This window comes from Carassius auratus, chromosome 28 (assembly GCF_003368295.1).
Source record: "Carassius auratus strain Wakin chromosome 28, ASM336829v1, whole genome shotgun sequence".
In the NCBI taxonomy this organism is placed as follows: Eukaryota; Metazoa; Chordata; class Actinopteri; order Cypriniformes; family Cyprinidae; genus Carassius; species Carassius auratus.
Window position 1 is genome coordinate 5,248,431 of NC_039270.1, and position 14,294 is coordinate 5,262,724.

General features: G+C 37.3%; 1 protein-coding gene across 1 annotated transcript; it reads left to right on the forward strand.

Annotated features, from left to right (window-relative positions):
• Positions 1–6,823: 6,823 nt before the first annotated feature.
• LOC113047453 (uncharacterized) lies at positions 6,824–8,789 on the forward strand. Its single transcript, XM_026208831.1, has one exon. The coding sequence runs from the start codon at positions 6,986–6,988 to the stop codon at positions 8,429–8,431; it is 1,446 nt and encodes a 481-aa protein (XP_026064616.1). The 5' UTR covers positions 6,824–6,985; the 3' UTR covers positions 8,432–8,789.
• Positions 8,790–14,294: the final 5,505 nt, after the last annotated feature.

The following is a 14,294-nucleotide window of genomic DNA, read 5'->3' on the forward strand; positions in this document are numbered from 1 at the left end:
AGCCATGAAAATGGCTTTCCTCTCCTCAGTCCGTGTGCTGAGGGGGGAGGAGAACTGAGCGCGGCCCGAGGCCGCGCGGAGCGACGTGTCCGAGAACGGAGAACGGGAAGAAGAGCAAGAAGAGCGCAAGAAGAGAAGTGGACCTTGTTTGGTCAATTCTTATAGCTTGAAATAGTTCACGCCCATTTTCGAGGGAGCATCCAATGAATGTCCGCGATCTGAAGCGGAGGGAAAGTTCCTTTGTCTCGGTTGAGACCAACCCCCTGATGATTTAGGGCCTGTCCGATTTCATCAGGAATATTAAAGCAAGTTCATTATTCCAGATTAAATACATTTTTCATTACTTTGCTCTAGATAAATGGGTCTGTCAAAGCATGACGATTAGAACAAGACTAGACATAATATATATATGACCAAAGATCTAATTTTTAGATCGAATTACACATTTAAAGATTTGTTTAACCCTTAGGGGACTAAGCCCTTTTTGGTCCGTTTTCTCTATTTTTACATTTCGGCTTATAAACCATATGTAATGAGGATGGACCACCATGTATTTGGTATCAATGGATTCAGAAGACCCTAAGCTACCATAAGCATGCATGCAATATGTCTATAAAGGAAGTATGACTGAAAAATTGTACAATAAACTAGAGAATTTCAAAGACGAAAATGAGATTTTTGTCAGTTATTACTGAAAATCCTACCTCACACAACAATAGTTAAAAGTTTTTGACCCAAAAATATATTTTTCGAACTCTTTGCTTGACATAAATGGGTTAATGTTCAATCAAATGTGTAAAGATCAATTAAATAATTAACTTTATTTACAAACAGTCCTAGGCGTTCTTTTTATTTTTGGGACTAAGCCCTTTTTGGTCTGTTTTCTCTATTTTTATATTTGGGCTTATAAATCATATGTAAAGGAGATGAAACACCCTGTGTTTGGTATCTATGGATTCAGAAGACCCTAAGATACCATAAGCATGCATGCAATATGTTTATATAAAGGAAGTATGAGTGAAAAATTTTACAATAAACTAGAGAATTTCAAAAACGAAAATTAGATTTTTGTCATTTATTACTGAAAAACACACAATATAGAACAGTTTTTGAACAAAGAAAATATATTTTTTCAAACTTTTTGCTTGACAGAAATGTATTATTGTTTAATCAAATGTGTAAAGAACAATTAAATAATTAACTTTTTAAAAAAAACAGTCCTAGGCATGCCAGTGAGCAAAGAAACGCCTGTCCAGGCCTTTCCAGTAATTGTTCCAGAGCTTGTTCTGCCGTAAATCTTTTACTGCTTGCCATTTTGATAAAACAATTCTGTAATAATGCTGTATCTCTCTCGAATTTATCTCTTTGTGCTCGCCAACACTCCGATCACTTTCTGCTATCTCCACGTGATGCTGATTCTCCGATCGCTCGAATTTATCTCTTTGTGCTCGCCAACACTCCGATCACTTTCTGCTTTCTCCACGTGATGCGGATTCTCCGATCGCTCGAATTTAGCTCTTTGTGCTCGCTAATACTCCGATCGCTCTCTGTAACACTCCGATCGCGTTCTGCTTTCTCCACCCTGATGCTGATTCTCTGAACGCTTATTGATTACATGTCTTTTACTTAAGTCCAGCCAGCTTTTACAAGGCTACAGCAGAGCTACAGAGTCCTCTGAATCGCTAGAAGACATAACCTTCCTCTGATTGGGTTAGAAAAAGACTCCTCCCAGCGGCAATTTTTCCATTGGCTGTTGCGTGTTGAATCTGCCTAGCACAATCGTTTTCATTGGCCTGTTTACGCAGTGGTATTGCGCAATAAGGGAAGTGTTTATATACAAACTGGACACCGCTGTTTTCAGCGGAATCTGAGGAAGACGGCAAAAAAACCCGCATATCTCTAGCATTAATAGTTTTTGAGATAACTACACATTTGTAAAAGTATGCCATTTTGGGCGGTACCGCCTAATCCGTCCCCAGAGGGTTAACACATGATAACACTGCAGATGTTGGGAAACATCTAAATGTACCAAAAGGGAATACGTAATACATTTATAAAACATGAAAACAGAAAGTTAATGAATACATTCCATAGAATGCATTGTTCAAAAGAAGCCAGTGACTTGGCTTCTCTCCTGTCCTGTGTGGTCGTAAAATTTTACGAGCTACCAAGGAGTGTGGGGGTTGCAGAACATTTCCTTTTGAGAAAGTTAAAGTGAGGAGAGACATTTCCTAAAGTATGAGCTTGCAACTTATACTCTTCACATAACAAGGATTAACCATTTTATGCAATCCAAAAACATAATTAAAATACATATTAATAATAAAATGAAAGTAAGGAACATATACAAAAAGGTTTCCCTTGTCTCCAGTGTGTTGGAGAAATTTGGGGGGGGGTTTCAGGTATCCTTTGAAGCTCGCATGGGTATCGTAAAGTAATTTAAGTCCAGCCAGGCTGGCATTTAGTACCAACAGTCTGAATTTATAAAACAGAATTTAACCCATGAATCGCTGACCTGCATATCTGTTACATAAGGCAGCGTTTGTGAGATCAGCGCCGCTTTGCAGCCTTTACCAGAGAAACCTTTACCTCTCCCGATCTTAAAGCGTGTCCTGAAAATTAACTTGTGAAGTGCCCCCACGAATTGAGTGTAAGGATGTGGGAAACACTGCATTGCTAGGCTAAAATTAACCCAAATTGAGCTAGCCATTAAACCTACAAATCTTCTTCATTTTAAAAATCACTTTTACACACAAATAACAACTATCAAAAGGTAAATATTTATTAAAAACGAGAAAAGTCAAAAAGTAACATGCATGTAAGAAGAAATGCAGAAAATAAACATTTTTTGAACATTAACATCACAGTATTTGCAGCAAAACTGCCAAATGAGGACACAGACTCCTGACTCCAACACTTTCTCGCTGCAATTTTATAGTCCAAACTAGGCACTGTCTTGCTCTCTCTTCCTCAGACACGGTGGTAAAAGAACGGAAGACCAAAGTTTTGTCAGGCAGTATTGTAGTAGTGGGCATGGATGGGAACACATCATTGCGATACATCCATGTTTAGACGTTGTTCTTCAGGTTCGTTGTCTTTATTTTCATCTCGCTCCGTGTCCGACTCTGGCTCGAACATGTAGGGGGCGGGGTATGAAGTGTCTCATTTGCATTTAAAGAGACAGCACCAAAACGGGTTGCTCTCAGACGCACGTCAAAAAAGGGGCCTGTGGAGCTATAATGAGGAGTTCAATCCCAAGCAATGCAGTTCCCCTTTATATAGAATACAATGGAAAGAATTATTTAACCGTCAGATGGTCTTCGGGGTCTTTTTTGACCCTAAATGACTTTTGCTCAAATAAAAAAAAAGGTTCCCTTTGTCCAAATGATATGAAACCATCTACGGCTCTCAACACTTTCTACATCTACAAAAAAAAAAAAAATGGAATGATATCTGTTTTTATGTTAGCATGACAAAATTTGTGACACTAGTGGTCTTCAATCAAATTAAGACTAAATTCATCATCAGAATCAGAAACAATGCAGAACACATCGACAGAAATGGCACAAATAAAGTGGCACACTTCCACCAATGCAAAAAACATCCACAATGCTAAATTATATTGCTCACAACACGCATACACACACACACACACACATAGAGGAATACATTTTTGAGACTATAAAAACTGTTCTCTTATCATTTGTCAAATAAAATCATGCAAAATGCAGAAACAACACAAATATAAAGTGGTGGCACTGACACCGACAATGTGTACACACATACACACGCGCACGCACACACACACACCCACACACCCACTCACACACACACACACTTGTGAGGATATAAAACAACTGCTCTCTTATAATTATTTAAACAAAAATCATGCAAAATGCAGAACCACCAAAGAGGGAGAGAGAGTGAGTGAGAGAGAGAGAGATGACAGGATGAGACAAAACAATTTAGCACGCACTCACACACACACACACACACACACACCTGCTCTAACCCCGTCTACAAAAAGTAATGCGGTTTACCATGCTTACTGCCTGCAATGCATTGTAATGTAACATTATTGAGAACATTATTGTTTTTTTTTTTTCAGTAAAAAAAAATACTAAACTTTGACAAAAAAATGTTATTTTGTTATAATTGTGATTTTATAATATTTAGATATGAATCCACTTTGTGAAAAGATATCTTTCAGGTAGTCAAATAGCAAATAGCATATAGTGGAGCTCTATAGCCATCTAGTGGTTAAAGTGATTTTTTATTTTTTTATTTTAAAACTGCATTTTCCAAAAAATGGGTATAAATGTTACATTAAATCATTTAAAATTATCCATGTTATCCCCATGAATGAAAGTTAGAAATCTGGGTCTTTTATAAAGTGAATTTTAAATCAAATGCTGTTTTTTTGTTGTTGTAAAAAGCCTATTTAAATAAATATTTATTTATTTATAGAAATTTAAAAGATATAATAAATCCCCAAAAACTGCACAAATGTTGAGTAAAAACATTAACAAACAGAGTAAAATTACATTTGTAAAAAAAAAACCAAATTAAATGTTATTGTCTGGGGTCTCTGGAGTCCCCAAAAAACATGAGTGTGGACAGAAACGAAGACCATCAGAGGGTTAAAAGCATGATATGTTTACTTCAAAAATGTCATGACATTATTTTTTTTCTTTCTTTGAGGTCCACATACTGGTTTTACAAATGTTTTTATTGAAGTACCTAACCAAACCATTTTTTAAACTTTGTGCACCCGAACGTACAAGTCAGGGTGTTTGAAGAATACATTGTGTAGACCCTGAAGTATGCTCCTCATCGTGATTTAAAGGTGAGTAACATTCAAGAATTATGGCATGTTTTATTCTTAATTTTACTTATTTTTTTTTTCTATTCTGTGCGTTACAAAACGTTTAACGTTTTGTGAAGGGAGTACTAAAGTTTTTTTGTTGTTGTTACCTAAATAGTTCAGTAACATATTACATATTCCAGAAACACCTGTCAGTTGACAGTTTATCAGCTCACAACATGTAATATGGCAACATTTTGAGAGAGAAAAATAAAAAATAGTTAAATGTTGGCAACTTTTATGTTACTATATTTGCTGGTACGTTCCATGCATAAAGTTGGGATGAAATGCAAGATGCAGATGACTTTACCCTTGACATTACCCATGTAATGTATTTCCAGTTTGTGTGTCTGTGAACCCATGAAGTTAATAAATATAGTCATTTTATGTCGACTTAATACATTTCTAAGAATTACATATTCATGATGAAAAATGTGTACAGGGCTCGATATTAAAGTTTTTTCTTTACAAGTGGATTTTTTTTTAAGTTGCAAGAGAAAGAGAATTGTACTAGCTCAACCAGAAAGGTAGCCCAATTATTAACAAAAGTGTTCCAAAATAAGATCACAGCAGAGCCATTGTGCATCTCAGCAGTGTTTTGTTACTAAATGACTCAACAAATCAGGTGAACAGTGATCTAATGACCAATTCATAACCAGCTGCCAAATTCTGGAATGAATCGCTGTTTGAATGAATTGGTTGAAAGATTAAATGGGTGTGTTTCACTTGAAGTGGTGCAGCACAAATTGATTGGTGTATACTATGGAAGTCACCACATAGTTTTTTTTTTTTTTTTTAAGTATAATTTCTATTTGTGTATATATAAAAAATATTTAAAGGATTAATCTTATAACATTAATTGCATTTGCTATTTTCCATTGTAAATGCCTTAATTTAATTGTATTATTATTCTAATTTGATTTATGATCAAATTTAAGAAATTAATTACATTTGCAGTAATATGGTTAGAGAATAATGGGCTTTTAGAGGTAAAAAAATATTTTTTACTTATTTAAATATGTAAATACGTTTCTAGAACACTGATAATAATATTTTTTCAGAATAAATTATATTTACACCACAAAATAAATAAAAAATATATATATATTCTTGGTCAAGGAACATTTTTGCATAAATTGAAAATTTAATTTTGACTTCTCTGTGCATGCTCTTTGAGGTGGTGACCATAGACCTCCATTATATGAGTCACAGACAAGAATGGTTTGACCTAAAAATATCTTAATGGGAAATACTGCGGAAACAAAGACACCTACATCTTGGATGCCCTTGAGGTAAGCTAAAACATATAAAAATTTTATTGGAAAGTGAACTATCCCTTTAATGTTGCTGTGTAACTACAATAGTGAAAATTATTTTAGATTTCAACTAGAAGTTGTGCACACTTGACTGTTCTTGAAATAGATTTTTGTTCCTCATTCCTCTATTCTCACAAGCCCCCAAATAAAAATCCACCAGTAACATTTAAAGCACACATGCTATCGTAACAGGAGACACAATGCAGATCATGTTTCTTCTGTGTTTGCTCACTTGTTTTGCGCTGAGCAATTTTAATGTTCAGGCGGAAGTGGTCGATAACTTTAATGAGTTAAATGAGTGCATCAAGTTTTTCTACAAAGGCCAAGAACCACAAGGCATGGATCAGAATGCTAAGAAAATATGTCAGACATGGCAATTCGAGAATAACAATAAAGAAAAAATTCTTTATGCAACTCTCTATTCTACTTTTGAAAAAATTCCACTGTATAGTGCTTACAAATTTGATCCTGAATGCAAAGGTACTTCATCACCATCATGGAACATAGAGCCACAGGTAAGAGTTTATTGTGCTATCAAAATATTTAATGATAATTTTAGACATTTTGTAAGGAAAAGTTGAATACTGTTGAATAATTTGATTCATGCTTTGGTCATTTCTTTGTCATTGCAGAGAAGTATTTAAACATATTAGATTGTATGATGAACTGATGGAATGTCATCAATCTTAATAAAACAACTGTACAATTAACATTCAAAATGTCCACATAGTTTTGTGTGTGGGAGGGAGTGCAAATAAATAAAATCTTGCTCCCAAAAAGTGTATTTCACATTTCACCTAAACACATGATGCTTGAAGGCGCAAAGGAATTCAAAAACAAAAAAGATGAAATAAAAAAGACACAAGCCCTCAGCAGTGATTATGAACAAACAGGATATGATCGCGGACATCTGTATCCCAACAGTTTCCAATGTGGTGAGGGCTGTAAGGCGACATTTACACTGACTAATGCTGCTCCTATGGATGCTTGCTTCAACCGCATTCATTGGAAGCTCTGGGAGGGTTATTTGAAAACTTTTTTAATTAACAGCCTGCATGATGAAGAGGCGACAGCTTACATTGTCACTGGTACTGTACCTGGTCAGGACAAAATACCACAAAGTGGAGACCGGGACTTAAAAAGGGTCACAATTCCATCTCACATCTGGACAGCCGTTTGTTATGAACACAAAGAACATGACAAGTCTTTTTCCTTTGGATATATCGGACTAAACCAGCCAGAATTTAATATAGAGTTAATGAGTGTTTCAGAGATTAATAAGCAGCTATCTAAACCACCAAATCCACCAGTTAAGATTTTTCATGATGATTGTTTCAGTGGCAAACCAGCATCTGAAGAGGCTATGAAACAATTTTTAAATCAAATTAAATTACCAGAGCACCTAAGATTTCAAATGTCCAAAAGTGCTCAGAACAGCTTACTTTCAATCTTTGATGCCATCAGTAGTGACAGTACAGGTCCTTCAAACGAACCTACAGTTCTTGATGTGACAGCAACCTTAGCTTTTGACAGTTCAACCTCTCATTTGACCTCAACCGAAACACTGAAAAGAAGGTTTGACACATCTTGTGTCGTAACTGATGTCAAAAAACGTCACAGATCTGATAAACAAAAAAGGCAAGTGTCTGAGGGGTCTGAATCTATTGAATGTCGGCTGGTCCCAGAGAAATCTGTTGATGGCAAGTCTTCAGCTGATGGCTCTCCATGCAGCTGTTCTGAGGATAATGGTTACAAATGTTCCACACAAGAAAGCAAAAGCAAATCGTGCTGCTCCACTCCCTGTCTGTACCAGGAACAACTAAAGGGCTACCGTTGTTACTCAGGTAAGACACAGATAGAGTGCTCACCCCAGTACTCACTTATCACGGTTAAAGGAAACAGATGTCGGGACGATCACCCCTGTGCCACATACGGGAAAGACTACTACTGGTGTTTCATAAACGACAAGTCCTGGGAACACTGTAGCCCCCCGCTGTGGGGAAGTAGGGCTAAAGATGGAAAATACTGCCGCAGCAACTACGCCTGTGCCAAATACGATAAAAATGACCCATGGTGCTACACAGATGACAAAAACTGGAACTCTTGCTGTACTTCTGATGACTACTTCTCAGCTGTCAACTACAAGACCTGCAAGCCTGATCACCCATGTGGTTACTATGGCAAAACCTACCTGTGGTGCAACACCACTGATGGCAAGTGGAATTACTGCTGCAAAGAGTTCAAAAAATAGTTTGTCATGGGACAACTTGGACTAACACATAAATAACTAAAACTGATTTACATTTGATTGTTTTAACACCTACTAACCTTGAAATTCCTCTTTTTTTACATCATAATAAAAGCAGCAAAGGGGCTCTTACATTTGGATTTATAAATAAACTTTAAACAATGTTATAGTAGCAATAAAGTTATTGCCTGTGATTTCAACATACTGTAGCTTAAGAAAAAAAATCAATAAATGAAATCCAGCTGTAGACATAACGTGGCTATAAAATCATTCTGTCATAGTGAGATTGACAACTGAAACTGAAATTCTGATCATTAACATAAAATGAATATGCATTTTGTAACCATAATAAAAAACATTGTTATTATGATGTGTGCCACAGGGTCTTCATTTCACAGAGTGGACAAAATTAATTATTTCAATGAAAGAGTCAACTGGTTAAAATCACAACCAAATCCTAATGGAGAATTTTGTGCACACTCACAATTTTAATACTGACTCAAATATGCAGTGAATGCTTTTTTTTATATATACTACAGCAATGTAGATACAAATTGCAATTCAGTGGAAATGTTTCCTCTCACATGTACAAATGGTGTAATTATCTACAGATAAAGCTTTTACCGGCCACAGTGTGAAAACAATTTTCAACTCGACTAAGTCAAGTCTTCTTGATGTTTCGACTGAGTTACACTAAAATGAAATGTCAAGTTTAATGACGTGATAATTCACCATTAATTATGATACCTGCTGTTAATACTAAAAATAGTTTAATTTATAAAGTGCTTTCCCATATCAAAGCGCTTTACAATGCAGCAGAGTAGTAGTGTAACAGTGCAGCAACCAAAATAGTCCCTCATTGATTGGAACACAACATAACCAATCAAACTACGCTTCAAATGCCGCATAGTCCAAACGAGTGCAAACTCAGAACAATCGACCCACTCAGAACAAGAGCGAGGTGCGGCGGTGCAGACCTGGGGAGGTTACACTATGGCAAAGATAGGCAATAGCAGAACAGCTGATAGTTTTAAAGTTCTAATGCTGACAATTGGTATTTTCCTAATGTTGAAACAATGATTGCGGTTGAGTAAAATAACACTATGCAATAAATATGTTTTAAACATCTCAAATATTTAATATTAATAGATAAATTAGCTCTGCAGTTCACAAGTCCATGTCAAGTCCCTAGTCTTTATTTATGCAACTTAAATGCAACTTGAGTCCAAGTTGCAGACTCAAGTTTCCATCTCTGCAGTAAACATATTTTTAGTGAAATGTTATAGATCTGTGTAGTTGGGGCTGAAAATGTTAAAATAAACTTGACATTTTTGTTGCATAATTTTTTCTTAGAAAAAACTTCCTCTAAGAAATAACTTGAAGTGAGGCACACTATTTTTTCATGAAACATGGAGTTTTACTTCCTCTCCTCATTTGTTGTAACTTTGGTCCAGATGGGGAAGAACTGTCAGAAAATGTATATATATATATATATATATATATATATATATATATATATATATATATTCAGACACTGGAAATCTAGATTAAAGACGTATGTACAGTCCACACAGCAAATTTCTTCTGCCCCAGATCCGGGCCACACAATCACTTTTCCCTTAGCCCTAGTGCCACAAAGAATGAAAGCCCTGAAGTGGCCCAGAACTGTATTCAAGACAAGGACCACACATGGTCCATAACCGGCCCGAATCTCAGCCAGTTAATCACCCTTAACTGGCCCTGAGCTGGGCCAAAACAGGTTTTATTATTGGTGGCAATTCTCAGCTTTAAAGGGATAGTTCACCCAAAAAGGAAAAGTATGTCCTTAATAACTCACCCTCTTGTCGTTCCAAACCCGTAAGACCTACGTTCATCTTCGGAACACAGTTTAAGATATTTTAGATTTAGTCCAAGAGCTCTCTGTCCCTCCATTGAAAGTGTATATACGGTACACTGTCCATGTCCAGAAAGGTAATAAAAACATCTTCAAAGTAGTCCATGTGACATCAGAGGGTCAGTTAGAATTTGTTGAAACATTGAAAATTTTGGTCCAAAAATAGCAAAAATATAACTTTATACAGCATTGTCTTCTCTTACGGTCTGTTGTGAGCGCGTTCACTGCAGTGTAGTGATATCCGGTTCGCGAACGAATCACTCAATGTAACCGGTTCTTCTTGAATCTTTTGAAATGGTTAGTGTCTCCAATAAGCATTAATCCAGAAATGACTTAAGCTGTTAACTTTTTTAATGTGGCTTTTTAAATTAAATGGTAAGTTTAATGGTAAATTTAATTAATAACTCACCCTAATGTTGTTCCAAACCCGTGAGACCTCCGTTTATCTTCAGAACACAGTGTGGACAGACAGCGCTAATATGGTCATACTTTCTGGTTCTATAAAGAACTCTAGCTGCTGCATTTTGGACTACCTGAAGTTTGTTTACCAAGTGTGCAGAACAACCACCCAATAAAGCATTACAATAATTTAACCTTGAGCTCATAAATGCATGGATTAACATTTCTGCATTTGACATTGAGAGCATAGGCCGTAATTTAGATATATTTTTTAGATGGAAAAATGCAGTTTTACAAATGCTAGAAACATGGCTTTCTAAGGAAAGATTGCTATCAAATAGCACACCTAGGTTCCTAACTGAGGACGAAGAATTGACAGAGCAGCCATCAAGTCTTAGACAGCGTTCTAAGTTATTACAAGCAGAGTTTTTAAGTCCTATAATTAACACCTCTGTTTTTTCAGAATTTAGCAGTAAGAAATTACTCGTCATCCAGTTTTTTATATCAACTATGCAATCCGTTAGTTTTTCAAATTGGTATGTTTCACTGGGCCATGAAGAAATATAGAGCTGAGTATCATCAGCATAACAGTGAAATCTTACACTGTGTTTCCTGATGATATCTCCCAAGGGTAACATATAAAGTGTGAAGAGTAATGGCGCTAGTACTGAGCCTTGAGGTACTCCATACTGCACTTCTGATCTAAATGATATCTCTTCATTCACTGCTATGAATTGATGGCAGTCATTTAAGTATGATTTAAACCATGCTTATGCACTTCCATTAATGCCAACAAAGTGTTCTAGTAAATGCAAAAGAATGTTGTGGTCAGTAGTGTGGAAGACAGCACTAAGATCCAATAACACTAATAGAGAGATACAACCATACAACCACGATCAGATGATAAGATCAGGTCATTTGTAACTCTAAGGATAGAAGTCTCAGTACTATGATACATTCTAAATCCTGACTGGAAATCCTAAGAAGGAATATAATTGTGAGGATACTACTTTTTCTATTATTTTGGACAGAAAAGAGAGATTCGAGATTGGTCTATAATTAACTAGTTCTCTGGTGTCAAGTTCTGTTTTTTTGATGAGAGGCTTAATAACAGCCAGTTTAAAGGTTTTTGGGACATATCCTAATGACAAATGAGGAATTAATAATAGTCAGAAGAGGATCTATGACTTCTGGAAGCACCACTTTTAGGAGCTTAGATGGAATAGGGTCTAACATGTTGTTGGTTTAGATGATTTAACAAGCTTATACAATTCTTCCTCTATAGTAGAGAATGAGTGGAACAGTTCCTCAGGGGGTCTATAGTGCACTGTCTGATGCGATACTGTAGCTGACGGCTGCATGGTTACAATTTTATCTCTAATAGTAACGATCTTAGAAGTAAAGTAGTTTATAAAGTCATTCCTGCTGTGATGTTGGGAAATGTCAACACTTGTTGATGCTTTATTTTTCATTAATTTAGCCACTGTATTGAATAAATACCTGGGTTATATTTTTTTCTTCTAAAAGAGACAAAGGTAATCAGATCTAACAGTTTTTAATGCTTTTCTGTAGGATAGGTTACTTTCCCACCAGGAAATATGAAATACCTCTAGTTTTGTTTTCCTCCGGCTGCATTTTCTGGGCTGCTCTCTTTAAGTGAGCTCGTTATACCATGGTGTCAGACTGTTTTCCTTAAGTGTAAAGGAGCAACTGTAGTTGCCATAGTTTCTGTTACATCAAGTTCTGAGGTTTTGGATATGCTAAGGAATTCGGATTCATCAGTAAGATTACTTATAAAGCAGTATTTTGTGGTAGAAGTGATGGTTCTACAATACTTGGAACAAAAAGTACAATTTAAAGTTCTAGCTATATGAAGTTTGCACATAACTAAATAATGATCTGAGATACCGTCACTTGGCTGCATAGTTTCAACACAATAAACATCAATACCATGAGACAGCATTAAATCTAGAGTATGATTTTGACAATGTGTAGGTACTGAGACGTGTTGTCTAACCTCAATAGAGTTGGGGTTGCTGATCCCAATGCATCTTTTTCATTATCGACATGGATATGAAAATCAAAAACTATTAAAACTGCAGCCAGCACTTATGCGGATGTAAAATCAGCAAACTCTTTAATAAAGTCTGTATGTGCCCTGGTGGCCTGTATACAGTAGCCAGTACAAACTTCCACTTCACCTGCCACATCCAGCTTCTTCTTTCTGGGGAAAAAAGAATGGAGGCTTGAGACAGTGCATTGACTAAAGTATATCACTTCCCCTGGTCCCAGCCCTCTAGGAACTCAGTGGAGCCTGCATATATGGTTTCCTCATGTAGACATCCAATCTTCAAAGTTAGTGGGGGAGCTTGATATTTCACCTTATCATAAGATGGACCTGCGGAGTGCGTTTAACCTCAGGTCACTATGAATATCTGGTTATGCCCTATCGCCTTTTAAACTTACCTTCCATATTCCAAAGCTTCATGAACAAGGTGTTCCGGGAGTTCCTCCATCAGTTTGTGATTGTCTCCATAACTGACAAAATCCTAAGGCTGATGATCTCTCCAGGTTCAACGCACCCAATCAACCCTCAGATCCTGAACTCATTCTCTTTCCAGCCCTAACTGTGAGCCCCATTCAATGGGAACTCAAGATCCAGTTCCGCAGGGAGGCCCAGAAGGGAAGACATATGTATCATCCTCCCAGTGAATATCCCTTCTGGGCTCTGTACACGAAGAACCGGGCTCTTGACACCCAGGCAGTCAGTGGACTCTCTTGCTTCTTCAGTCTCAGTACTGGTTGCCTGGTATGATCGAGGATGTCATCAGATACGTCCACAGCTGCTTAGTCTGTGCAATACCATCGCCATCTACCATCTGGCAAGCTGGTTCCCCAACCGATACGACAGAAACCCTGGTCCCATATTAGAGTATACTTTGTCACAGATCTCACAAACTCTATAGGTCACAGATCTGTGCACATGGTTGTGGATCACTTCTCCAAGGCCTGCAAGTTGAACCCTCTCAAAGGCTTGCCCACAGCACTGGAAACTGCAGAGAGTAAATTCTACCATGTGTTCTGAAATTACAGACTACCAGAAGACATAGTCTCAGACCATGGTCCTCAGTTAATCTCCCACATATGGAGGGCCTTCTTCTGGCTTCTAGGAGTCACCGTCAACTTATCCTCTGGCTGCTATCCCCAGACAAGATTCAGGGGCTCGGATGCTACCTCCGGTCCTACTGCTCTGATGACCAACACAATTGGAGCCCGTTACTTCCCTGGGCAGAAAATGCCCAGAATTCCCTCAGGCAGTCCACCACCGGCCTTACCACATTCCAATGCATACTTGGATACCAGCCTCTTTTCTTCCCATGGATGAATGAGCCCTCAGAGGTTCCAGCTGTGGGCCACTGGTTCCAAGAGAGCCAGAGGGTATGGGACTCAGCACACATCCATCTTCAGTGTGGAGGCATCAGTTCTTCGCAGACACCCGTCGGTCAGACTCTCCTCAGTTCTAGCCAGGTGATAGGGTCTGGCTGTCGACCTGGTATCTCTGCTTCCGCCTGC